Genomic DNA, 26,810 nt, shown 5'->3' on the forward strand with positions numbered 1-26,810 from the left:
ATGCAACTTAATCAGTGGTCTCCGTACTTACTTCACGCGCATGCTCATTACTGGCTCGTGACTTGTTCCAGACGAAGCCCACTGGTAAAGGGCCACCATAGGTCTTTGTGTATGTTACATCTTGTAAAGGTATGTCTACTTGAAACATAAACAGTGTTTCGTATCTAAAACCTGCGTGTTAGCCAAACTTTTGTAATTATAGTTACCTAACCTGCTAGTCATGCAGTGCATGTTTCGTTGCAACAGCTGGCACACGTGGCGTTATCATCGTATCGTCTGTTCCTTACTAACTATGTACCAGTTTGGATCATGCAGATCACATAGAGGTGAACTTCAACTCTTGAGGCCTATGTTTTGCTCCATTTGTTACTCATATAACGTCGAGTCTATAAAATCTAAAGGCACATTTAAGATCTTTGAACTAAAACTAAGTTACCAATTGGTTTAGAATTACATGGTCCGTCCGTAGGCCGCTGTATGAGCCATTTATTTGGGAGATTAGTTGGCTGCCATGATTTTTTCTTTGGCTGAATTCCCTTCCTTTTGAAGTTGATTCAAAGTCTCAACTTTCTTAATTCTGACCCTGCTGAGTTGTTCTGGTATCATTTGTTCATAGGAAATACTTCATTTCTTACACCAAATGCAGTGACAAATTATTTTCATATATGTAAATTCCCTAGGATCGGTAGCATCCCAACATTTTCCCAAAATCAGTTTACCAAATATTAATGAGGACAAATGCCTTTGATAATTTCATTCAGCCTCTGTTTGTTTGAAACCCTGGTGTTAGAAATTTTATCTCAATACATTCAAAGGAATGATTGCTTTCTAGTTCATCCATGATTCATTTTGGCCATTTGCGTTGAACTGACCACTGCATATTGAAAGTCAGAACAAGGAAGATGATTAGTGTAAACTTGAGAGGAACAGCTTTGTTTTTGTAAGAAATTGTTTGAAAACAAAAATTTAAAATGATGCAATAAAATACACCATTTCTGAAATCAAAGATGACTTTTAAAGAGCACAGCTTTTTTGTCACCAAACATTCATAAGAATGTTTCAGAGGCGGATTCAGAAGTTCTGTATTTCAGAGACTTTTTGACAAGGTCTATAAACCAAACAGAGAATAGCTTCAGCGACACGCTTCTTGTTGAGATGTGGTACCGCTTTTTCAGACCCCCCTCCAGTTAATCAGATGAGAAAATGTTGGGGAGGAGTAACATTTTGGCATTGTACATTTGTTAATGTCATCCTTTGATTTTCAATCTGCCTTCACATAGCCAACAGTTAGTTATGGGTGTTCATTTCACATAAAATTGACTCTCCTTGTTTGTAAAAGGGCATTTTCTAGTGCTAAAAGGGCGTGGCCTAAGTTTTTTGTTTTGTCCCCCCCAGAGTGTAGTGGCTGGTGACGCCATTGCAAGGGCCATATTTGTGTTAATCACCACCAATTCAATACAACACAATTGATTATTATCAGTCGTACTGTGCTCGAATGCTACACAATTTTACTTTTGTTAGGGCTCAGACAAGAATTTAATAATGCGGCATTTAATAACGCACTCAGACAAAAATATTGTTTTTCTTGATTTCACTGAACTTATAATGAACCAGAACTGATGTTACTTCATGTGCAATTCAAAGATTTCATGTATTAGACTAATACATTGAATACATTTGTATACAATGATTACAATGCAAAACGTTTCGGGGTAACCCTTGAAAATTTGTTAAGGAGAGGAAAACAGTAGATAACAGACATTTTTCTGCCAAACTTTTCAGTCTTTTTTCAAAATATTTTCAGTTGTGCTGGAGAGTAACTGTTGGACATATTTAACAGGGTTTCCAAGTTAGGCCCAAGATGTGTAGACACAAATAACATTCGCAAAGGTCTGGATTGAATATTGTGGTTCATCGTAGATCAAAAATATTGAAAGAACTTTTCAGGCCTATCCAATAATTTTCGTAAATATTTGTAGAACAAAGTAGAATTGAGCCAAAAACCCAAAAGAAGTTACCCTAGATACAGCAATCAAGCATGGACTTGAGTCAGAAAGCATATTGGGTCTGACTTGGACACCCCTTCATTCAGAGGAGCAGTTAGCGGGGGCTAAGAATTCGTTTATACAGATTTTACTGCAGGCTCAGCATGTCATTTGGGGGAGGGTAGCAGTGACCTTTGAAAATAGATACAACGAAGGGGTTGAAGGAAGAAGGGCCAAGACGTTTAATAATTTGAGCATAATATATACCAGTATAAGAACATATATGTGAAGCGGTCACGCTGTAAATTTCTGTTCAGAACATTAACAACTCTTCAAGCATTCTTCAGAAAAATAGCAGTGACCAGGAAACTAGCTTCTTAACAGTAAACCTGCTACACGATCTGCCTAAAGATCCCATGCAGATTACCCTTGGGAAGACAAGAACAGTGCTTACATCGATGACGAAATGAACCATCACGACAAATGCGCCTGCACAGGGGTCAAACATGATGGGAAATTTAAACAATGTTCCTACAAAACATAGTAACAAAATCAGTAGCACTCTTTGGAAGTCGCACAGTCGCTAGGAAGGGGGAGCCTAACCCTCTTTCTCCTAAGGCTCCCCTTTCCTAGCTGTGCGCCTTCCTATGAGTGTGATTGATTTTGTAACTTTATTTAACCAAGTCACCAAAGTTGAAACATAGGTTGGGATCTCTAGTAAATCAAAATAACCTGGGAGCTTGGGCTAAATAGGTAGTTTTGTAAAAATGTTCTAGAAGGCACTTTAGCAAGATATTTGATAATTTATTTTGCATTTTTCAGCATAAAGCGGCTGCGTGATGACATTGTTAAGAATCAGTAACTGTTTCATAAGGTACAAGCATAGTTTGGTAGTCACAGGTAAATATGCATAATTGCTTTTTTGATGTATTCTTCTTAGCAGTAAATTGATAATTTGTTGGGTGTTAATTTGAAGACTGCCTGTTGACACAGCTTAAAAAGACAGACTTTTATGCCATGAGGGAGCAATTACCATCTTGTTTTGTTATTCAAGTGGAATATTTTTGCATGGCAAGATAAAAATTAATTTTTTGCATATATATTTTTTGTCTCCTCTACATACATTCTGCATGTTCATTTTTTGCCTTTTATTTCCAGCATAATGGGTTGTCTGACATGACAATTGCATGTGTAGCCACCCTCTTAATAAGATTTGTTTGAGCTCATTATAGTAAGTATTTTGTAGCCCTTTTCTTTCTTCATTAACTTGATTCTAAATCTGTCTTCTTCTAAGGGTCCAAGCTCAACAAAGTAGCGTCCCATAAACATCAAAAGCAAGTAAATTTTTTACAGGTATGTATCTCGAGATTTGAACATGTTTTGTGCCAAATTTGCTATATGTGAATTGTGTTTTGGTGATAACTTATGAATCAATAAAAAGCTTTGAGTGACACATAAAAGTTTAATTTTTGGTAATCCGTGTTTCCTGAAAAGCAGCTAGCTAATTCGAATGTATCCCAATCCTTGCCTGTAAATGAAGAGAAGAAGTGAAGATAGAGCCCAAAAATTGAAATCTTAGTACTTCTTAGAGGAAATAATCGTAAATTTGTTTTTAAAGTAACAATTTTGGGTCTCCCAAGTTTGAGCCCTTTCAATAGGTTAGAAGCTACCAAAACCCCGTGCAAACATCCTTACAAGAGGGGGAAAACTCCCCCGCCCTTATTCAGGCTGGTAGCGGCAGGCTCGTGAAAACTCTATTTTTTAAAAATCATTACATGAATTTTAGTCATTTCTAATTGCAAACATTTCAGTGGTGATCATTTTGCATATTAAGATTATTTCTCAACCTAAAGTCAGTTCTATACTCGAAGCCAATTCTAAATTTCTATTCCTCGTTTTATTTTTCAGAACGAAAGACTTCTTTCCAGACTTTACAGCGGAACCTCACAGTTTTTATCAAGCCATGTTAAAGAAGGTGAGAAACTGTTAAACATGTACGGTTTTTATTGTAGCAAATGGTCGGGATTTTCATTTAAAACGAATTGATACTGGTAGATTTTTTCGTAACATTTAAGATTTACTGCGAGATTTAATATTACTTTCAGTTGTTAAGGTGCCCCTCTTTTGAAAGAATAACTTAGACCTCTTTTAATGTGCAAAGAGACGAAATGTAATAGTAGATGGAATTGAACAAAGGAAACTGTTCCAAACAAAGTGCACGGTTGCTTTTCCACTGTGATTTCTTAGTTGGTGGTCACACGCATTCAAAAATATTGCTTACCTGCACCCTGAAAAGTTGTCAGATTATTCCACACATGACCTTCCCATTTTCTTCTGCCAAATCGTATTTTGTTTGTGCTCTTTAGACTTGAGAGGCAGTAGTGAATTTTAGAAAGAACAACCGATTTGCATCAAACAATATTTTGGCAAAATCCAAAGCCTATTTTAACCATCTCTTCCAAGTCTATCAGTATGTTCCTATCATTGTTTTAAAGGCTTATCCGCAAAAAGGCTTATTCAAGCGATTAATAATGAGTTTATCCTTTACATGCTAACAATGAATTTTCAGCATTAACTTTCTCGTCAAGTTTTCCAAGCTCGCTATTTGTCTGTGGCGTAATCCCGATTCCCTGCATTAAGCTGTAGGCTGGTTGGTAGACCATACTGTTGCCAAGAAGATGTTATTTTTCCAAAGACTCCGTGTTTCTAAAATTCTGTAAGACAATTTCCAATATAGAATTAAAATGGAAAGCAGATTTCTAGATACAATCAGCTACTTTTTTCAAGTTGTTTCTCCGTGACAACTCTTCCGTGGTTATACTTATGACAAGAATATTTTGAAAGGTAAAGCTAATTAAAGTTTTATTAAATCTGTAGCTATCAGTTTACTGCAATAATTTTGTTGTAGATGTTGCTGCCAGCGGAACACCCTATTCTGAGCTTACAGTTTCTGTACCAAGAGAAGTTCATCCGGATGAAAGAAGAGTTGCTTTGTCGCCACAAGCATGCAAAGCTCTCATAGATAAGGGCTTCAAAGTGCTGGTTGAAGCAGGAGCAGGGTCGCTAGCTAAATTTACAGATCAAGATTATGCTAATGTTGGAGCGACTTTAGTCAATACAAAAGATGCCTATCTCGGTGACATAGTGCTAAAGGTTTGATTTTAGTGCCTTGTGTATACTAAAATTTAAAGTTTGTAAACTAGTTTGTTGGTTATATCAGGGGTTTACCGTAAAACATTATAAAATTGATCATGCTTCTTTAGCAAGATGAATTGGCTCACTTTCTCACAAGTATGCCATTTCTCTTCTTTTGGTGAAAAGTACTAAAGTATGAAACATGACTTCAATACCTATGGCCACCGATCGAATCAAGTGAATCAAATCAGTGCTAGGTTCAAGATTAGTTTTTATGACGAAGTCGTGCTGCTTTAGGTTAGCCTGACAAGCAACAGCACTGCCAAATGAAGACTCTTGAGAATTACCAAGGCAACTTAGTACATGAAAAATGCCTGTTTTCGTAAAGAAACCCTGATCATATTCTCTAAAGTAGGCATAACTGACCACAAGAGTCCAATGTAGGAAAAGTTTGCAGTGCAAGAACAAGATTGTGCAAGCTGAGCATATTAAATAACAAATGTTTTGGTTGTCATTTGGAATTGTGTGTAAACTGCGAACTATTATTTTCTTTAAGCTAGTGAATGTTAAGCTCATTACCATATTTTGTGAATAAAATTCAGTGTGTCTGTGTCTACTGATAAGAAGATGAGAAACATACAAATAGAGAAAGTTATACATTAAAGCCTCAGTTTGCCAGTTTGCTTATGACAAGATCCAATATTCAAGACAGTTTTGGTTATTATATTACAATAAGGGCACAGTCTTGTTTTTTTGTGCTGGCATTTACTTTCATATGCAAAATGATGGCTGTTTAAACAGTGACTTGTTGAAGGCACGTTTATCAAAGGATGGTATCAAAGATAGAATTCATTTTTGATAATAGTTTTTAACTTGACACTGCACGATATTCTATACAATTTTTATTAAATTTCTCATGAAGGTTAGAGCACCTGAGGAACATCCGCACCTTGGTGTTCATGAAGCTAGTTTGTTGAAAGATGGCGGTAATCTAGTTAGCTTTATACATCCAGCTCAGAATAAAGATTTATTAGACAAGCTGTCAGAGAAGAAGCTTACAGTTTTGGCTATGGACTGTGTACCAAGAATATCTCGTGCTCAGACATTTGATGCACTTAGCTCCATGGCAAATATTGCTGGTTACAAAGCTGTTATAGAGGCTGCCAATCAATTTGGTCGATTTTTCACAGGTCAAATAACTGCTGCTGGCAAAGTTCCTCCTGCAAAGATCCTTGTTATTGGTAGGTTTTTTGCCATTTTCAAAGTGCGGGCTTTTTCTCAATTTTTATTGAAAATTTTCAACAAATTTTTGGTAACCAGCTCCAAAGTTCTAAAGGGAGAAAAACTTTGTTCCAGAGGTCTATTTAAGCGTCTTAAATTTTGAAATGATTTTTAATGTAAATCTTAGAAAGGTGGGCGTGATTGACGGCAATGTGACTTTAAAAGGTTACCTTAAGATTGTGGAAAAGCTTATTTAGTATGAGCACTTATTGTTAGACATTTTTTACACTTGTTTAAATCTTTTTATGGAAGTAAAATGATATTTTTTAGTATGACGTGTTTCGAACAGAGAATGCTGCTGTGCAGTGATAAAAATGTTATTTTAAAGTATCATAGGCATGAGTTGAATATTTTTGCCTTTGTCCTTGCTAGCAACAAACCTGATTTGGAGGGCAGTTTGTTTTGAATTTACCATTCATTGTACAAAGATTTCAGTTCGCAGATTGCAATGATTTGTTCTTTGTAGAAAAAAGCAAAGATTATAGGGCAGAGTTTGTTAAAAAGTTAATTGAATGCAGACGTATAAGAAGTATTGTTCTTCTATTTTCATTAGTTATTTTCATTAGCTATTATTAGCTATTTTTATTGTTTTCAGCGACCAGTGCTTCAATCAAACATAAGACTTAACCTTGAAAAATGTTTTTCTAATGTTTAATGTAGAGGAAATAATGTCTGGTCAGCTCATAGATCTCTTTAAAACAGTGAAATGATAGGTGAGCATTAAAAGTCAAGATTTTTGGTAAGTCGGCCCTGCAAATCGGCAAATTTTCATTTCGAATCGAATCGGCCTGAAGATTCGATTTCGAATCGAAACTCGAATCGAATCAGCCGTAACTTTTGAAAAGCCATTTTTACCCATTTTAACTAAAAAATTGTTTTTTTGACTTATATATTTATTTTGTATTTTCTTTAAGAAAAAAAACGAAAAACAAATTTTAAACAAATAACATGAATTAGAGTCACGTCGCCCCTTATGGAACGATTCGATTTTTTCATGAATTCTGACTGTGCAATAATAAAAATAAATATGAAGGAGTTTAGGTTTGTTTTTTCTTCAAAAAATCTGTGATCTGAAGGAGTTTAGGTTTGTTTATCTTCAAAAAAGTGTGTGAGCACTTGATAATAACGCTTTTTCAGGTCACAGGTGGAATCTTTTAGGAAAAACACTGGCCGATTCGATTCGAAAATCTTCGAATCGGAAAAATATTTCGAATCGAATCGAATCGGCAGCCGATTCGAAAACGAATCGATTCGCAGGGCCCTAGTCAAACCGGGATTTTCCCTGCATCTGTCATTTCCGATAGTTCGATTGGCTAAGACCGACATTGGATTAAAGGGTCCAGCATGCACTTGGCTGCATTAGAGAATGTGTTGACATCTCCGAAAGAAACCAAGCAGCTTTGTTACTGTTCTTGATTTTTTAAAGACTCTTTGCTAACAATAAGCCTTTGCGAGCGTGGTAAATTTGTCCAGGCAACGATCCAAACAATGGCAGTAAACTTCTGCGGATTAACCAAAATTGATTTCAGACTGTCTGAAAATGGATTATGGGATGCTTCCGTAGCGTAATGGCACATTGTTAGCAATGATACATTATAGGTGTTCTAGCGCCCGCAGGTTCCCTCTTGATCCAGCCCTAGGACACTGCATTGCATTTTTCAGTGATTCAGTGCTGAAAAACATACTGTAAATTTTGCGTTTTCCAGTGTTAAAATATTGTTAATGATGTAAATAAAAAAACGTGCATGAATTTACTCGTTAGTAAATCAGTAGAAGTGAAATATTCCCGTCAACCAAAGGTGGAGGTGTTGCTGGTCTTGCCGCTGTGGCCACAGCAAAGAACATGGGTGCAGTGGTGAGGGCTTTTGATACCAGAGCTGCCGTTAAGGAACAGATTGAATCTCTTGGCGCTGAATTTTTGGAAGTTAAAGGCGTAGAAGAATCGGGCGAGGGTATGCTATTTACAATATCTTGTTTGGCGGATTGAGGTTGCATTATTTACAATTTTATTGGAAAAAAATAACTATTTACCCCCTTTTGAGTTTGTAAACTCATTGAGTATTTATCCTGAAGTTATTTTTCCGCATGGATCATTTCACCAATTTCCACTGTAGTTCTGTGTTTGCTAGAGGGCATAATTGTACAAATCCATCTTTTGTACTAGTTCTCTATCTGCATGTCATAGGGACCGGTGGATATGCCAAAGAAATGTCACCGGAGTTCATCAAAGCTGAGATGGAGCTTTTTGCAAAGCAAGCTAAAGATGTAGACATAATCATCACCACCGCTCTAATTCCTGGAAAACCTGCACCAAAATTAATAACTACTGAAATGGTGGAATCAATGAAGCAGGGGTCTGTCATTATTGATCTAGCTTCAGAAATGGGTGGTAATTGTGAGGTTACAAAACCTGGAGAAATCTACAATTACAAAGGTGTGCAGGTAAGCCTGTTACAGAACTTTTCTTTGATTTGCAGCCGGGTCGAGATTTCCTGAATACTGGTTTTCATAAAGGCAGGAAGAAATTCAAAATTAAAGTCCATTCATTTAATGCCATTCTTTCAGTGACACGGAGATATTTGTGCTTGTTAATCTTTGATAACTTTTTATCGATTTTCAACATCTTGTCAGGTTTTTGCTGATTTTTTATTCTATTTCCCTCTATTTCGTTCCATGTTCCATACTAGTCTCTGGCAGCCCCTTCCTTTGTCTTCGTTACACATTTTTTCTTTCGAACAGCTCTTCTGAGCGCTGATGTTACCAATCTTTAAACACCTTTTTATCACATCCGATACTTCATCATCCAACCACAATGTTTTCTTTTTCTTATTTAGTTTTTCCTGTTTCTTCTTAAGTTTTACCACAAACTTACATTTTGCTTACAAAAGCACATCCATAATAGCTGTATGCTTCTCATTTCCATTTTTTCTACGTGTCTGGCGTTTTTCTCTAACTTCAGCTCTTTTTTGGCTTGTTTCTCCCCTGCCTTGATTGTTGAAGTATACCGTGTTTACCAGACCGCAGCCTCTCCTGGTGTACCCATGCAATCTTGAACCGATTGCTGTTCTGACTTTCGTATCATGATTAAGTCAATCTGTGATTTCTTCTTCCTGCTGTTATACGTCAGCAGATGTGCTTATCTTCTTCTCAAACATAAAGTTATACCATGTTAATTGACTTGACACTTTTTAAGGTGTTTTCACCTTCATCCTTTTTTCTTCATAACCCATTCTGCCATGTTCTCTTTGAAATCTGTTACGATTTTGCCGACATGTTCATTTAAATCAAAACCAACAAGAGTCTTTTTCTTGGTGGTACCAAACTGACTAATTTATCCAGCTTGTCAAAGAACTCGTCATTTTCCTTCATCGCTCAAACCAGATCTTGGCAAATATCCGGATACTGCACTGCGTACACATTCTTCTATTAACGTTGTTGTTTTTATCAATTGGTTAGATTGTCTATATGCGTCGAACACGGTATTTTCAGCTATTCGTCTTGTATGCCTCCAACCCCATTCTGCCTCTTTCTCACATAAGAATATACTATTTGAAGCCTACGCCCAATCCTCTAGCGCTCTTGCCTCTCTGTTTTGTTTCCTGTACACAGACCATGTCGATTATGCGCTTTTAGAATACATCCACTGGCTCTTGTCCCGTTCTTGCCGTCCTTCCCAAATTCCATGCCACCACTCTTTCCACGACTTGATTCCTGGCACATTGAAAGCCTCAGGCATGCGTCGCCTACAAGATATACCCTAGCATATACCCTAGCATAATTCCTACTCACTTTGAGCCTTCTTAACATAACAACACTCACATAAAAAGCAGTTAGAATAGTCGATCAAAGTTTTATGGTCAGGCTGGGTATCAAGCTGCTGCTGTTAAATTTAAGTCAGTGCCACTTGTTGCACACCTTACTGCGTGTAAACACAGTCACTCACTCAGTTTGATGATAATGTGAGAAGGGGTTTGGGCACCTGGTACCTGGTACAGAGCAATTAAGCTCAGCCATGTGCCACAGTCACCCACAATAGGGGACGTTAGCCTTCAAAGCTGTCGAAGTAAAAAAACTTAAAACCGGTTTTGAAGGGCATCCGGTTTTGAAAAAAGACTAGCATAAATCGGCATCTGATTATCCATTCAATTGATCCGTCATGAAGGGCATCTGATTATCCATTCAATTTATATCCTCTCCCCCCCCCCCCACCCACTATTGGCTCTATTAAGCCCCCTCTCTCTTTTAAGCCCCCCTCTCTATTAAGCCCCCCTCTCTATTAAGCCCACTCTTATCAAGCAAAAAGCTTGTGCTCTTATACCGATGTGTTTAAAAGCTTGTCGGTGACGAGAATATATTTTCGATTTTGTCGTCGATTAAAAAGCTCCGTGCACTGGACTTTTCAGGTTCATATACATTATGTTTTTTAGATAATTGGCTATACAGACCTGCCGAGTCGACTGCCAACACAGTCAAGTACTTTGTATGCCAACAATATCTCCAAGTTCCTGCTCTCAGCTGGACAAAAGGGCCAGTTTGGTATTGACCATGAGGATGAAGTTGTCAGAGGTGCATTGGTGTTGCAAGATGGAAATTTGATGTGGCCTCCTCCGAAGGTAGCAGCACCCCCACCGCCCCCTGCACCAAAGTCCAAAGAAACCGTCAAACCCCCCGCAGCATCACCTCTCAAAAATGCTGTCATTGATATATCTCTCACCGGTGGTTGGTATTGTGCTTTTTTGCTTATTATTTTCCTCGTTTAGAAACGCCTGCAAGCTTATATTGGATCGAAACATTTTTGCCCCTTCTTTAAGCGCAAGCATTAAGCACACATTGCAATGCCCTAAACAGATAAGTGCATAAGATATTTAGAGATAAATGCATAAAATATATAAAAAAGTCAAATATTTTAGATAAATGATCTTAGATCCGCGCTACTGTGTCCCCAGCTATTAGCAATTATGCTTGAGATGAAGCAAATACCTGGATATTTGATTGATATAAAAATAAAAACATACGTGGACGGTCCAGCGTAAAACAAGCAACTGAAAACTTTTAATTTTTATCTTTTATTCTATCCGTCACTATGTTATTTGCCTCACCACACTCTGCTTACAGGCTTCTCGTGCGGCTTTTGCTTCTATATAAAAGTGCCATCACGCTTCTATCAAAAACGGGCCCTCGGTACAAGCTGTCTTTGGGGTTCTAAGTGCAATTCGACTTCTCCCCTGGTTGTACCGTATCCAAATGGCTAATACTAAAGACAGATCTCCACTAGACGTTTTTTAAGACGATCGTCAGAAAATTTCGCAAGAGCTCATGCTCTTCGCGACGAAAATTTTATCTCGACGAAAAGTAGAACTGAGTTCAACTTTTTCGCCAGGTTGTTGACGATCATCACAATATTAGCCAATAGAAAGAATTCAATGAATTTTCAGACTGCATGGCTCAACGTGTCTCCAAGTGGAATCATAGTCGTTGAGTGGATTTACACTACAGAGAAATAGAGGAAGAAAGTCCATCTTCGATTAGCGTTAATTTATTTCAAAGCTTACGATCTCAGTAAAATACAAAGAGGATAATATCATCAACCTTGCAGGACTCCGTAAACAGGGAATAATTTTACAGGGCTTGAGCAATAAATTGGGAAAGTAAATAAACATAGGAAAACAGGGAAAACATTGTCGGAAGTAAAAGTACCTAAATCGACATTTCCTAGGCTCCGTTGTCAGTTTGGCATGTTTTCAGGCGTGCTGCGACACACGCTGCTACAAAGCGAAACAGCGTTCGTCGCGCGATTGACAATCGTCTTAACAATTGTCTAGTGGAGATCCGCCTTAATGCTTTGTGGTAGCGCTCTTGTCCGATTTAGCTACTTGCAACTACAGATACCAGTAGCAATCCTGTTTACATATCAGCCTTATCATTTCCGGGGATTGGGCGCTATGTCCTTGTCATAAATAAGCCTATAGAGATTTTTGCATCATCATCACCTACTGACCCCCTGTCCATCTTTCGTTTATATTCCAGTCGAAATTCTAATGTGTATGCTGTCCAGCACTAAAGATTATGATTCACCAAAAGAAACGTCTGGTGTGACGAGTACTAAAGTTCAAGTCTATTGCTATAATAGACTATATAGAGTTGTAAGGCAATACATTTGTCCTATCACAGCTACGGTGAGCGCTAAGCCTTGAGGGTAAAAGGGTGTCTGATTGCGTTCCTAGGTCATCACAATTGCGACCATCATCAATGGATCATCATCAATCAGTCAAGCATTATGAGTCATCTTGGTCAATCATCGTTCTCAATCATCAGTCAATCATCACCGATCAATCATCATCAATAAATGTACTCATTGTCGTCATCATCGTTGTTGTCGTTGTCGTCGTCATCGTTGTCGTTTTCATCGTTATCGTTGTCGTCGTCATCGTCGTCGTTGTCAGTGATGGTTGACTGTCACCGTCATTGTCATTGTTTAGCTCAATACCATTACTCATTCTTAATATATCTTGATAGCACTGCTATTTTCTGAAGACTGTATAAAAGGTTTCCATTGCCCTTTAATTTTTTGTATCTCAGCTTTATAATTCTATTTTTAGTTTTGAGATTTTAGTTTCGAAATTGTTCAGTTTTTGAGATTTTTCAGTTTTGCTTTGAAATCCTATGCCCAAATTTGTGGTAATATCAGAGGTTTTTATCTTCATTTTACAGCTGGTTTGGCTTCTCTCATTGGTCTAGGCATTGCAGCTCCAAATGCAGCCTTTAGTCAGATGATAACAACCTTCTCATTAGCTGGTGTAATAGGATACAAAGTCGTGTGGGGTGTGACACCTGCGTTGCACTCACCTCTCATGTCAGTAACAAATGCCATATCTGGAATAACAGCAGCGGGTGGTTTGCTGTTAATGGGCGGTGGCTTCTTTCCAACAGCCACTCCGCATTATTTAGCTGCTTCTGCCGCACTAGTGTCCTCTATCAATATCACTGGAGGCTTCATTATTACCAAGCGCATGTTAGATATGTTCAAAAGACCAAGTAAGTTTGATTATTCATTACATACGTTGCATTCGGGGATACAGGTATTTGGTGTATCCACTCCTGAATACACAACAAAAAGTTTCGAAAATTCGTGCTGTAAAATAATGAACAGGTTTATTTGACAGTTTATGAAGACAGTTTGCTGTTCAAAAAGCAATATTAGTCTTAGTTATATTATTAAAAAGTAGCGAGCTTTCAAGGCACTGTCACTTTTGATCAATGCCCATTGCAAATAGAGTGGGCTAGAATGTTTAGCAGACGTTTTACTCAAAGTAAATGGTGCGATTAGTATTAAGGAGTCTAATCTAAGGGCACGCTGTGGCAAGTGCTTTTAGCCAAAAAAATTTATTTATAGCAGGGTGGAAGAATTGTGCTCTCTGTATTTGTTTTCCATGGCATGTCATTTAGGCAAGGGGTGCAGTAATAGAGTGATTTGCTGGAATGACTGCTGGTTTAAATGGAAAAAAAGTATAAACGGTCCTTGAGACATTGTGCAGCCTCAAATCATTCAAAGCCGTTACTTTCTGTAAATTCTTTTTATAGCCGATCCACCAGAATATACTTTCCTTTACGGCGTTCCTGGTGCCCTTTTCGTCGGTGGCTACCTTGCTGGTAACGCATACGGTTACCCTGATATCCATCAAATGGCATACTTGGCCTCATCCCTTTGTTGCATTGGTGCACTTGGTGGTCTCTCAACACAAGGCAGTGCAAGAACAGGAAATGCATTAGGTATTTACCTATAAAATTTAATTTTTACTTTTACTTTAAAGTTTTCTAGACCGTTACACACCCATTTACTATCTATCTATCTCTATATCTATCTATAACTATATATATCTAATGAAAATTACTGTTTACTAAAAATCACTGATCTTTCATAAAATACTCGATGGCATATAGGCAGATCTGGACACGCTGTTGATGCATAGAACAGGACGGTTTTTAGTTGCTACTCCAAGTTTTACGCTTACTGTGATGATTTCCTCGCATCAGCCTCTATAGTATCAGGAGACGCTTTTCGCCCTAATCTACTTGTTGTCACTTCTGACAACAGCATATTCATACTCAAGCTTACTTTAGGTTACGAAACGAATTTTGATCTTAATGCTAGCAGCAAGAGAGAGAGGAATACTTGCTTCTTTTCACAGCTTATGCTCAGCCTTTACTTCTATTTTATTTGTTTATCGTTCTATCAGTTCCGTAGGTCTCTCTGGTCTATTATGCTCCTAATTTATCGACATGTGCAACGCACTAGATATTAGTGAGAGCCATCTCCGTTTCTTGATGTCTAAAATTATCCTTTATTATTCTTTATATCAATTTTTATTGAATCTAAAAGATTCTTTCTGAGCTAACTTCTCCCACAGCCACTAATTATGTGTTGCACAGTTTCTGTTATTTTTCTACAGACATCTACAAAAGGGAACTGTCAATACAATCGCCTGTTCCTCTGCAGCACATAGAAACGCTTCCTATGCTCAATCCCAAGCTATTCTCCTCTCAATTAACACAGTGTTTTCTGCTTATCAAAACCTCTGCCTCCTTTATTTAAATCTTTTCAAGTATAGTCTCCACATCGCTTTCTTCATCGCTCCACGCCTTTTCATTTGTGTTCTTTTTGTTCTGTCTAAACTCTTCGGTTCGCGTTCTTTACTGTTCAGGACTCCAGCCCCATATCTAAAAATAGCTACAGTCCGCCTGTTCATTGCTGTTATTTTGTTTTTGCCATTCAGCCTTGGTTTAAGAATCATTCCAATCTCCTCTTATATTTCCTATATTTCTCTTAATATCATTTACTCTGAATATTTCTCTTATCCAGCTGAACTTTATTAAACGCCAAAAATTTTGGACGTTACTAAACTACGAGCTACTAAGTGAAACAGTATGATATCTTGTCAGGTAAACTCACTTATCAATCACGAAACATCCTCATCACCCTCAACAATTATTATGTCGTCCTCTGTCATGCTTTTATCGTAGCAAACATCTTTGTTTTTTGCATTTCCTGCATCCGACTCCATTTCGTCCACTGTGCATTTCTCTTATTTTGTTTAATAATGTTGTGCTTAGAAAATGTTTTGTCGAATTAATTCGCTAATGGTTTGAAGTTCCTGTTTCTGCTTCTTTGAGTGGAAATGAGTTCTCAAAAAATCAATTTGGCCTAAATCTACAACTGCCCTGTGTCAAGTTTGCCAAATGCAGAACAATCTTCCGGAAGGCTCTCAAGTCTTTCCATAACATCGATGTTCAAGAGAAAACACCAGCCACGGCACGAACCTACAGTACAACTGGAGACCAACTACGTCCTGACTTACTTCTCAAAACAAATGAAAACTATCTTTACGTGTTTAAGCAAAACAGAATTTGAAACAATCTCCTTTTTGTCAGTTTACATGATTTTTGGCAACTCCGCAGCCCTTTCATCTACATGTGTGACACCCTTTTTATTGACTATCAACAGAAGTAACAGCTCATCTCCAAAGGCTCAAGCATTTCCCTTTGCACAACATTTTACACATTCAGTAGTAGGAACAAAACCTGCACTAACGTACTACTTCTACTTTTTTCTCTTTTGAACTTTTAAGTTATTTGCTTGCTTGCTCTTGTTTACTACAATTGTAACAGGATTATTCTGTGAAAAGATACTAGTCAGTTACAAATTAACAACGTAATAGAGAGATTCTAATTTTTATTATTGTTATTATTTTTATGTTGCCCTTCTTTGTGAATTTAGGACTTAGAATTGGAATGTTTTTACTTTTGAGATAACATTATTGATATATTTCCATAATATGTCATAATAGGTTTTTGTCCCTTTGGTTGAAAGGTATCATTGGTGTCAGCGGAGGTATAGCGTCGACAATTGGATTTCTTTCTCCCTCGCATGACGTCTTAACCCAAATGGCCATGACAATGGGTATCGGTGGGCTCATTGGAGCCATCGTTGCCCAAAGAGTAGCAATAACAGATCTTCCTCAATTGGTTGCCGCTTTCCATAGCTTTGTAGGATTGGCGGCCGTGTTAACTGCCTTTTCTTCTTTTATGATTGATCAAGGTAAGTCAAGAAGTACCTAAAAATCGTCTGCAAATAGTTTAATTTAATGAAGACTACTTTCTCTCTTTGGCGTTGCAAAAGAAAGAGAGGTCTAGTAGTGCTTTTTCAGTGGGTTACTTAAAGCTTAATTTATCATCTGCTTGATGTCTAAGACAGTGTCTTTAGTACCTCTTAGTAAGTAGTCAGTCGCTTAATTTTTCATTGCTACTGACTACTGACAACGGTAAGGTGCAGAAGAATATGCTCTTTTCATCTACTGAAAATCTAAAGGAAATATTTTCCCAATGACACTTTTCCACCTTTTAATAAAATAACAGTTATTAACCCTTATCTCGCCAAGGCTTTTTATTCTCAGTGAGGTTTTTATTTTTATTCTAAGATAATTTGAAGTGTCCAACCAAAGAAAGAGCACCAATTTTTAACGCTTTATACGATCCACATTTATGAGAATCATTTACAAAACTGGTATGCTGGTTTGGTTTTTTTCATGATTTTGTACAAGTTAAATGTAAATTGCACATAAAGGTTTTTTGATTTCTTCAATCATTGCAGCTCACTTCGCAACTGACCCTGCTGGCTCCGTACATAAAACAGCAATTTACTTCGGCACATTCATCGGAGGAATAACATTCACAGGGTCTCTTACAGCTTTCGGCAAACTACAGGGGCTACTGAATTCAAATGCGTTGAACCTTCCGGGCAAAAATGCATATAACATATCGATGGGACTTGCCAGTGTTGCAGCGCTAGGTGTATTTATGAACAGCTCTGACATGGGTACAGGGATGGCAATGCTTGGTTAGTAAAACTTTTTTGTAATCAGTATTCAATTCCGCTGATACTATTGCTTTTTCGGGTCTGGACTTTCCATGCTTATAGTCCCATAAAACATCGACATCAATGCTTGCTTTCTTTTCAATACGGCCATTTTACTTTCTATATTCGTGTAAATCAATTTCATGTAAGATTCAAGATTCTATTTGACTACGAAGTTATTCGGTTCTGACATGATCGATCACCGTCCTCTTGTTAGTTAAGACAGCCTCTGAATTTCGTAATGGTATTGCCGTGAATGTGATATTTAGTATTACCGTGAATAGATATTAAAAATGACAACAATCATTATGCACTCGATTATCTTGAGCTCCAATTGTCCAGTTTATGTTGAGATGATGCCCATTGTCGTCACATAAGTAATTTGAGTTCATCTCTATAATCACATTTTGTTCAATTATTTTATACCCTTCTACACAGATCAAATTACAGGATCAACGTAGGGATCAGTATTGCAATCCTGAAAACTCCTTTGCCCATCGTGATTTTTTATCCGATTTCATATCCTTTGAAAGTGTTCGAGATCACGACCCTCTTTCTCTCTGCTTGTTAAGAACAGTCCAAGAACAATAAAAAACATTTGAGAGGACCGCCCGATACATCTTGCTGTATTGTTGGAGAAGAGAACTGATTTGGTAACTTGTAGGACAATAGAGAAGCCCACTAAAAAGCTACATAATTGTTAACCTACAATAATACTGCATAATTAACTTACAGTAAAACTGCAAACAGCCTGATTGATTTTTTTACAGTAGGTTGTTCTGCAAGTCAATTTATAGAGAAAAAGTTAGTAGTTCAGATTTCGTTAAACTTACTGATTACAATGACTCTGGTGATAAAAAGAGTTAAAAAAAGCTCGCTTTTTTCTTATTATAGGAGCAGCTGCCGCTTTGTCATCAGTCATGGGAGTGCATATGACAGCTTCAATTGGTGGTGCTGATATGCCTGTTGTTATAACTGTTTTAAACAGCTACAGTGGTTGGGCACTGTGTGCTGAAGGCTTCATGTTACAAAATGATCTTCTAACAATCGTAGGAGCCCTTGTAGGTTTCTCCGGAGGAATTCTTTCTTACATCATGTGCAAGGCTATGAACCGCTCTTTGTCGAACGTGCTTTTTGGTGGCTATGGTACTCTAAGCACAGGTTTGTGTACGGTCGTTATTTAGTGAAAGTAAAAAAGCGTACCCTTCCAATACAAGAATATTACAAAACATCGAACTTTGCGTCACCTCGTCTTTTAATTTGTTTTCAATTTTCTAACCTTTTTGGCACTTACTTACTTTGTCAATAGATAGGCAGGAGGTATCAATTGATAGATACAAGTTATCAATGTCATGGAAAAGCATCTTAATCTTGTGCATAGAATCAATTTGCCACTGCCTTCAGGTTATAAAGAACCTATTTTTAATATGCACATACTTCACGCTAATATGCACACACTAGTATATGCAAATCCAAATATTAGTTATTTTATTACCAATCAAACATTTCAGGACAAGAAAGCTTTTCATCAAATAAATCGTTTCATATTTAAAATATTGCGTTTCTATTTCTTCACCGAAAGGACAGGTGCAAACGGAAAGCAGCACTGCGAAAACTTTTATTGGCTTGTCGAGAATTTTCGTACAAATCTGCACCTTTCAAGAATCAGATGTTTCCTAAATAAAATTGAAACAGTTTTAAGGCTCCAAAGTAACATTCTGTAATATTTATGCAGGAGGTGGAGAAAGGATGAAAATAACAGGTACACACACCGAGGTGAATGTTGATGGCGCTGTAGATACAATTGTCAATTCGCAGAATATTATTATTGTGCCCGGCTATGGATTAGCTGTGGCCAAAGCCCAGTATGCAATCGCTGATATGATCAGTACTCTAAAGAAAAATAACATCAACGCAAGATTTGGGATCCACCCTGTAGCTGGCCGTATGCCAGGGCAACTTAATGTTTTGCTAGGTAAGAAAAGTTTTGCTGCAAATCATTTGACAACAAAGCTATAAGAATTTTTGTTGCAGGAACAATACCTCCTTTATATGAACGGTCCCCTATAATGCAATGCATACTTATGAAACCGTAATGAAGCATGGTCGTGTTCCTGGTTATTGAAGTATATTTGTGTTTTTCGGCAGGTTTTTTATTATGCTTTGTTCATTTTCATAGTAGCTTTTTTTTGATTTAGCTATTTAAATTAGCATCTCGTTATGATAAATTTAATTGAAAAGATAATATATACTGAGTGAGAATGAACTGAAACGAAGTGTATGAAATGAAATTAAACGAAACGAACCTAGCAAATGAAAGAAAGTGACAGAAATAGAAAGAAATGGAACAAAAAAAAATGAAACGAATAAAAAGAATAGAATTTAATTGATACAGTGAGAAGTTCCGGATTCAGTTACAATATCAAGGAGAGGATAGAATGAATATATATATATATATACAAATTTGTCTTTTGATACTTCTGTAGCACAGTGCTCAATACGTTAGCACGTAGAACGTTAACATCTCCTGAAGAGTGAGTTATTCACGAAACAGGCTTGTAGAGATAAATCATGTAGTCTTCTTTTCTTCAACTCTATGGTATATATAAAGAGGTGATAGGCAAGTTTAAGAGGAGATTGAGGTGGACCCCACGATAGAATTGGGTAAGGCCGTTAACAATAGGATCAATGAGTTAAGGGTGGAGGATCCCGGGTTAAAGGAAGTGACTGATTTTCTTAAAGTCAATGAGGGGAAACTAGGTAGGTTCTATTTGTTACCTAAGATTCATAAGGGATTAAGTGGGGTTAAGGGTCGACCAGTCATTTCCAATTGTGGCACCGTTACAGAAAATATATCGGAATATCTAGATCACCACCTCAATCCACTGGTTAGCCTCGGTAGGTCTTACATTAAGGATACTAATCATTTCTTGTCTAAGTTAGGTGAAATAGGTAGGATACCAGAGGGGCTATACTGTGCACAGTTGATATTGTGGGACTCTATCCTAGCATTCCACATTGGGAGGGTCTGGAAGCCATCAGGGAAGCGCTGGATAGAAGGGAAAACCCAAACGTGGCTACTGATACCCTAGTGGGATTGGCATCTCTGGTTCTTGAAAGCAACTACTTTGAATTTAATGATAGGTTTTATAGACAGAAGTTAGGCACCGCTATAGGAACTAAGTTCGCTCCAGCTTATGCAAATCTCTTTATGACTGGGTTGGAAGAAAGATTGTTGAAGGAATCAGTGGACACACCCATTGTCTGAATGAGATTCATCGATGATGTTTTCTTTATCTGGACACATGGCGAGGAGAAGCTTGAGACCTTCTTCAACTTTCTTAACAGTAGCCACGATACCATCAAATTTACAGGGGAGCACTCCAGGGAGAGTATAAGTTTTCTAGACGTTAAGGTTAGTGTAAGTGAGGGGGGAGTCCTAACGACAGACTTGTTTTGTAAACCTACTGATACACATCAGTATTTACATTAGAAGTCTTGTCACCCATGGCATACCAAGAAGGCGATACCCTATAGTCAGGCTTTAAGGTTACGTAGCATTTGTTCGGACGATCGCAAGTTACGGGCTAGGTTAAGAGATTTGGCTGGATGGTTCAAGGCAAGGGGGTATGAGGAATCACTTATAACAGAACAGATAGATAAGGCACGTAAGCAGGATAGGGTCACATTACTGGATAAGGCTAATGGGAAACAATATCACAATGGGAGTGGGCGGGTTCCGTTGGTTGCCACTTACCATCCAGCCTTGAATAATTTGGGCAAGGTGGCCGGGAGATTCCATTCTATGCTGACGATATCGGAAGAGCATAGGAAGGTGTTTCCTCAGCCACCTTTGATATCATTTAAACGATGTAAGAACCTTAAAGATTTACTAGTTAGGGCGAAACTTTATAATGAGGGGGCAGGGACCACGCATAATAGGGGTTGTACTCCATGTGGCAAGTCTCGATGTCAAGTGTGTAATGTTATGTGTGACAGTGATACTTTTACTTCCCATATAACTGATAAGGAATATAAGATAAATTTTCCGTTTAACTGTGATTCGTCCAATGTTGTGTATCTGATGGAATGTAAAGTATGTGGTGTACAGTATGTGGGTAGCACTTGCACGCCTTTTAGGCTTAAGTTTAATAACTACAAGGCGTGCAATCATAAGTTTATCGGGGGCTCTTCGGGTATACCTCAGGCTGATTTTTTCCGGCATTTTGCAGGGAAGGATCATCATGAGTTTCTCGAAGATATTAATGTAACTATCATAGATAGACTTAATGGGAATGGTAGGATACGTGAAAGTTTCTGGCAGTATAAGTTAGAAACTTTCGCGCCCCGGGGCCTTTATATTAGGTTAGTTGAAACATAGTTTTATTTTTATTTCCAATCTCTTGGATTATTTTCTTCTTTTCACAGCTATTTATTATTTCCACATAATATTATTTTCTAATCTTCATGGTAGGGACAGACAGCATTCACTCTTTCTCGTTTTTGTGCATTCCTGGGTAGTTTACCATCTGCCTCCACGCTTCTCTTTTGTTCTTTAATCTATTGTATTTATTTCGCTTTTCTCACCTTCAGCTGGGCCTAGAAAGTTTGCTTGTGTCGTATAATTATTGTACATTATTGTCCTTGCTTGTAAAATGTGTTCTTTTGTCCTATTGTTTTGTATTCCTTATTTTACGCTCCAAATGTAAGTGAAGGTTATTCTGAATAAGCATATTGCGAAACGTTAATCAAGTTGTTTTGTTTTTTTACTGATCATCTATATATAGTACTGTTTCGCCCTTTGTGGGCTCGTCAGTGCAGCACAGAGCTTGTCTGAGACACAGAGCTTGTCTGAAATAAAATAAAACTATGTTTCAACTAACCTAATATTAAGGCCCCGGGGCGCGAAAGTTTCTAACTTATACTGCCAGAAACTTTCACGTATCCTACCATTCCCATTATATATATGTATATACACTATATATTTATGTATATACACTATCAAAAGCTCATGCACCGATTGTAATAAAAATATTATAGATATTCAGATAAAAAAATCTATCGCTTAAACGTTTCGACCGAAGTCTTCATCAGTAATACTTTACAAATCAAAATGTAACGTACTTTACAAATCATTTTGATATGGTGTATATATATTTGGTGTATTATTTGGTGATGTGGGATATATATTTATCATCAACTACAATGGTAAAAGCTAAAACAACATTAGTAGTACTCATTTTTTTCACTTGATGTACATAGTAATTGACGAACAATATTCCTCAATGAAAACCGCTCCATGCATTAGGCTGTTTCGTCACGTTTCGCAAAATGAGAACGAGACTGTTTCTCGATACTTTTTTGATATTGCTAATGATGCATTACTTTCAGCTGAGGCTGGTATTCCATACGATGTTGTCCTTGAAATGGATGAAATTAATGATGACTTTCCGGAAACTGATTTAACTTTGGTCATTGGCGCTAATGATACTGTGAACTCAGCTGCACAGGAGGATCCTAATTCGATCATAGCTGGAATGCCAGTGCTTGAAGTATGGAAGTCAAAGCAGGTAATAAATCCGTTATAATAAACTATTTACTTGCATGATGCGTTATTCTGTATTTGTACATAGTGAAGTAAGAGGTAACTAGAGCGTTGCTATCAACCCAGTTAGTACCGTTTAGTATTGGCCTGCATCTGGATACTTGAATCGTTTGAATATCAGCCGCATCTATAATGTGACCCAGTTTGCTGAAAAGATGTCACGGTCCGTGTAACACTGGTGTCTGTGAAAGAAATCTAGTTAGTTCCAAATGTCCGTTCCGTTTCGAAACTTTGATCGAATCCTTTAGACAAGGATTCGAGCACACTTATAATATTACAATATTTATATTCCACTTGTCTATTTCAGAACAGGCTCGATTTGTCTTTAAATCTAGCCATAACGTCTGTACCCAAGCCATTGCTTCGGTTAAAAGTCCATGTAAGTGTTGACTGATGCTTTAATAGACTTTCTTGTGGTATGTCGTAGGTTATTGTGATGAAGAGAACCCTGGGAACTGGATATGCTGATGTGGACAACCCAATATTTTATAAAGAAAACACATCCATGTTGCTTGGTGATGCCAAATCGACTTGTGATGCATTATTGGAAAAGATAAGAGGCCATTATGAAAGCTAACCTCGTATGATTGTTTCATGGTCCAGGTCTATCTTGTCTTCTCAGTTTATGAAAATTTTAAATGTGCATGAATTCTGTCGTGTGATTATTTTTGACATAAAATGATATTAATGGTAGTATTACATATTTTTACCTGGAGATTACCTGCGAAAAGTTGCATAACACAAAGTGTAAACGGTCAATGGTCAAATAAAGCAAATATATCTTTATCTGTTATCCTCGAAATGGGGTCAGTTGTTTTTGGCTCCAGTTCTGTAAAATGGGTCAATCGTCGGGGCTTTAGCATGCCAGAGGTCAACCATGTTTTCGCATTTGGTAGCATTCTTTCATTGAGCCGCTTTGTTCAAGCAGGATCATGTCATGGCCGACCTGGCTGTGGAGTATAAATTTGCCTGATAAAAAACTTACCTGCAATTCTTTAGTTGCTGACAGAAACCTCCGCAATATATTTTGTCAATCCTGCATCTGTTCCATGTAATTTACAACACCGGTTTACATAATGATAGCAGACCTTCAATCTTATAGATCTGTATATCTGGACAAGCACAATATGTAGCTACCGTAAATCCTTGAATTGGCCCCCCTCAAAAAAGCCCCCCCCCCCCCTCTATTTGGTGTTTTTTCCCATCTGAGGTTGCCTATGGCGTTTTATTGAATTGCCACAACAAATTCATACTTTTGGTACTAATGCTCATAAAGAAATTCCTACTAAAATAAACAAGATATTTTAATAATGTCTTCTTAATGTCTACAAAAATTTTATAAGCCATCCCCGCCCCTCGAATAAGCCCCCATCCATAAATATCCAAATAAATGAGCCCCCAGGGTGCTAATTCGAGGATTTACGGTACTTCTCTAGCGAGAAAGAAAGATAATTTGCCAATCATGATTCTTCCAGTTCGCTAGAAGATGTACTCTTTGTAATAATTTTTACCATTGCAACCTTGCTTCTTAAGTGAATATCCACAGGTTGAAAGCTATTTGATGGTTTCCATCGATTTTCTGGTTTATTCGAAATCTGAGGGCGCTAGTTGTCTGACTTACCAGTGTGCAGCAAGGGAAATTGTGTTTTGGTGGCAATTTTAAAAAGTGGCAAAAAAGAACTTGCTCCGCACTTCACCCTTATAAATTTGGCAAAAGTAAGGATTGATTTCGTCCTGTTATATTGTATAGAAATTTATCAATCTATGTCAATACTTGAAAGCGGTCAAAGTCGGATATTGGAACCATGCGATCCTTTCATTCTTGCGTATTTTTGGCTTATTTGCCTTGTTTCAAAAAGGGAATTTTTTTTAAAGCAAATATCAGGTTAATGAGTTTTCGTTAGAGAACTATCAAGATGACGAATTTGAATCGCCTAAGTCGCTCTGTCATATTTTTTATTGCTACTAAAAACCTCATAGCTCTAACCGCCAAGAAAATTTAGGTTGGTACTTTCAACCGGAGTGGAATAGTTGAAACTTCTTGGTGTTCCACAAACGACCCAAAATTTGCAACGAGGGAGACACCGAAACGTAGTTGAATAAAGATTGAATTTCCCGATCATCAAGTTTTGCCCATTATCTAAACAGTAAGTTTTACAAAAAGTAAGCAGATACGTACTTGAAAGAATTCAAAAGCCTGCATTTGTAAAAAGCAAATTTCAAGACTTTCATACTCACATTTTTCTTAAAAATCCGCCATTTTGCAATTGAACCGCCATTTTGAAAATAAGGAGAAAAGCAACAGTACCCAAGTATAATTTGATTCTACAATGTTAGTAAGCCTAAAACGCTCTCACAACTTTGACTGGAAATTATACCGATTTAGCTGGTATGAAACCTGTCTATAAGGTTGTTCCAGTTCTCGTGCCACTTCATGAGGGTCACTTCATGAAGTTCTAAGTTCCTCAGGTTCTAAGGGTCACTTCGTACCCTTACAACCTGACACGCTGAGTCTGAGATGCTCTTGGTCCTGCCTAGCGGTAAACAGTGCAACAAACTTAAAATGTACCTATTTCATTATGCATCAAAACTTCGTTTCAATCTGCTTAAAAATGTTATCTCAGTACTAGGTAGGCCAAACACAGTTGATAGAAATGACAATAATTCGTTGGAAAGTGCTGTTATATTTTCTAGATTTATCACTTTTAAGACATACTAATCAAAATATTTCTTTAAAGATCTTGTCTAATTTAAGGGGGCCGCATAACGTGGAAGACTATCACAAACATTCAACAACATCTGTTTTAATGTTAACGGAAACCTCATAGATTGAATTTTAATTACAACCTTCAGTTTGGAATCGACCAAGCCTCACACAACACTGGTTTACACTTCGAACAGGACGGCGCTCTAAATGGCAACATCAGAACTTCAAAGGACTTAGTGCATTTTCATTCTCAAGTGATTAGTGTTGTTGAAGTTGAAATTGAGATAGAATATAGGAAATTTGGAAAAATTCAATTACGGTTCCAATTTTAAAAATATTTCTACTTATCTATCTATAAAGCAATAAAACACGAATAACGAATTTTTACAAGATAGGCATGGGATTGCCTTAATCGTGATAGAATCGTTGGACAAAAATAAGAGGCAGGCAGACAGTTTTCTGAAGCAGTGCGTCGGGAATGGCAATTAGAAGCTTTTTCCAAGTACGAGCTACAGGCCCTAGGGTCTTCTAGTATTGCCAGCCCCCGTTGTGTATGTATCTTTGAATTTAACGATATTTGTCAGTTGCTGAATCCATGCAAAGCCCCAAATTAAGAATTTTGTTAACAAGCGTGGTATTGCGCGACCTAAGAAAAACGCTAGCATAGTTTTCTATAATCATATTGGAACAATAATTCATTAAATAATAGAATGGGCCAATATGATCCAAAAATATCTACGAATTGATCTGCCAAACCAGCAAATGGCTTCGTTCAGCAGCAGCTGTTTTTGAAGCGAGTTGAAGGCCTTCTTCGGGGAACTTTGTCTCATCTGAATCGTCATCGCCAACTCTAAAATCTATGTATCCTAAAATAAATAAATAGCTACAAATTACCGGTCGAGAAAAGCAAGATCGCAACTGGCATATTACAGAACGAATGGTTCGACATCATTAGGCTGTGGTAAGGTTTTCAAAACTTACCAGCCTGGTTTAAGAAATTTTTACGTCCATACTTTTACGGAGGACGCTCTAACACACAAAAGCGCCTAATAGTAATCAAGCAATGATTGGCAACGTCATTAAAATTAGGCTAACTAATAAACATCTTTTCAAAACATGAAACATTGCAAAATAGCTTTAAGTTTTTAGTAAAAGAAAAACGAATCTCTCCCACGACGGCACAAA

At 37.4% G+C, this 26,810-nt stretch overlaps 3 protein-coding genes across 3 annotated transcripts in view; 2 read left to right on the plus strand and 1 right to left on the minus strand.

Moving 5' to 3' along the window:
• Window positions 1–19: 19 nt before the first annotated feature.
• On the plus strand, window positions 20–23,614 carry LOC135686559 (NAD(P) transhydrogenase, mitochondrial). Its single transcript, XM_065202813.2, has 17 exons — window positions 20–129; window positions 2,808–2,885; window positions 3,280–3,338; window positions 3,894–3,960; window positions 4,894–5,138; window positions 6,043–6,361; window positions 8,201–8,353; window positions 8,587–8,843; window positions 10,829–11,120; window positions 13,113–13,436; window positions 13,983–14,171; window positions 16,270–16,497; window positions 17,050–17,295; window positions 18,208–18,474; window positions 19,049–19,288; window positions 22,705–22,883; window positions 23,346–23,614. The coding sequence occupies exons 2-17, from the start codon at window positions 2,825–2,827 to the stop codon at window positions 23,493–23,495; spliced, it is 3,276 nt and encodes a 1,091-aa protein (XP_065058885.1). The 5' UTR covers window positions 20–129; window positions 2,808–2,824; the 3' UTR covers window positions 23,496–23,614.
• Window positions 19,416–22,698, plus strand: LOC148960067 (uncharacterized). The gene is made up of 3 exons (XM_089108871.1): window positions 19,416–19,439; window positions 20,270–20,578; window positions 20,807–22,698. Exons 1-3 carry the CDS (start codon window positions 19,416–19,418, stop codon window positions 21,692–21,694), a joined length of 1,221 nt encoding a protein of 406 aa, XP_088964997.1. The 3' UTR covers window positions 21,695–22,698.
• The window catches only part of LOC135686558 (C-Jun-amino-terminal kinase-interacting protein 4), a 32,650-nt gene continuing 28,542 nt past the window's right edge, over window positions 22,703–26,810 (minus strand). The window contains exon 23 of the mRNA XM_065202812.2: window positions 22,703–26,491. Coding sequence (XP_065058884.1) covers window positions 26,361–26,491 — 131 coding nt within the window. The 3' untranslated portion in view covers window positions 22,703–26,360. The remainder of the gene's footprint in view (window positions 26,492–26,810) is intronic.

This window comes from Rhopilema esculentum, chromosome 6, assembly GCF_057945365.1.
Source record: "Rhopilema esculentum isolate cy_ngs chromosome 6, ASM5794536v1, whole genome shotgun sequence".
Classification (NCBI taxonomy): domain Eukaryota; kingdom Metazoa; phylum Cnidaria; class Scyphozoa; order Rhizostomeae; family Rhizostomatidae; genus Rhopilema; species Rhopilema esculentum.

Excerpts from the sequence above, each read along its gene's own strand:
- LOC148960067 (XM_089108871.1), top strand. The coding sequence starts at position 19,416 with ATGGTCGTGTTCCTGGTTATTGAA. Across the intron at positions 19,440-20,269 it reads TCGTGTTCCTGGTTATTGAA|GATACCAGAGGGGCTATACT; the intron begins GTATATTTGTGT and ends TGAAATAGGTAG. Across the intron at positions 20,579-20,806 it reads CAGTGGACACACCCATTGTC|AAGTCTTGTCACCCATGGCA; the intron begins TGAATGAGATTC and ends TATTTACATTAG.
- LOC135686559 (XM_065202813.2), top strand. The coding sequence starts at position 2,825 with ATGACATTGTTAAGAATCAGTAACTGTTTCATAAGGTACAAGCATAGT. Across the intron at positions 5,139-6,042 it reads TCGGTGACATAGTGCTAAAG|GTTAGAGCACCTGAGGAACA; the intron begins GTTTGATTTTAG and ends TTTCTCATGAAG. Across the intron at positions 8,844-10,828 it reads ACAATTACAAAGGTGTGCAG|ATAATTGGCTATACAGACCT; the intron begins GTAAGCCTGTTA and ends TATGTTTTTTAG.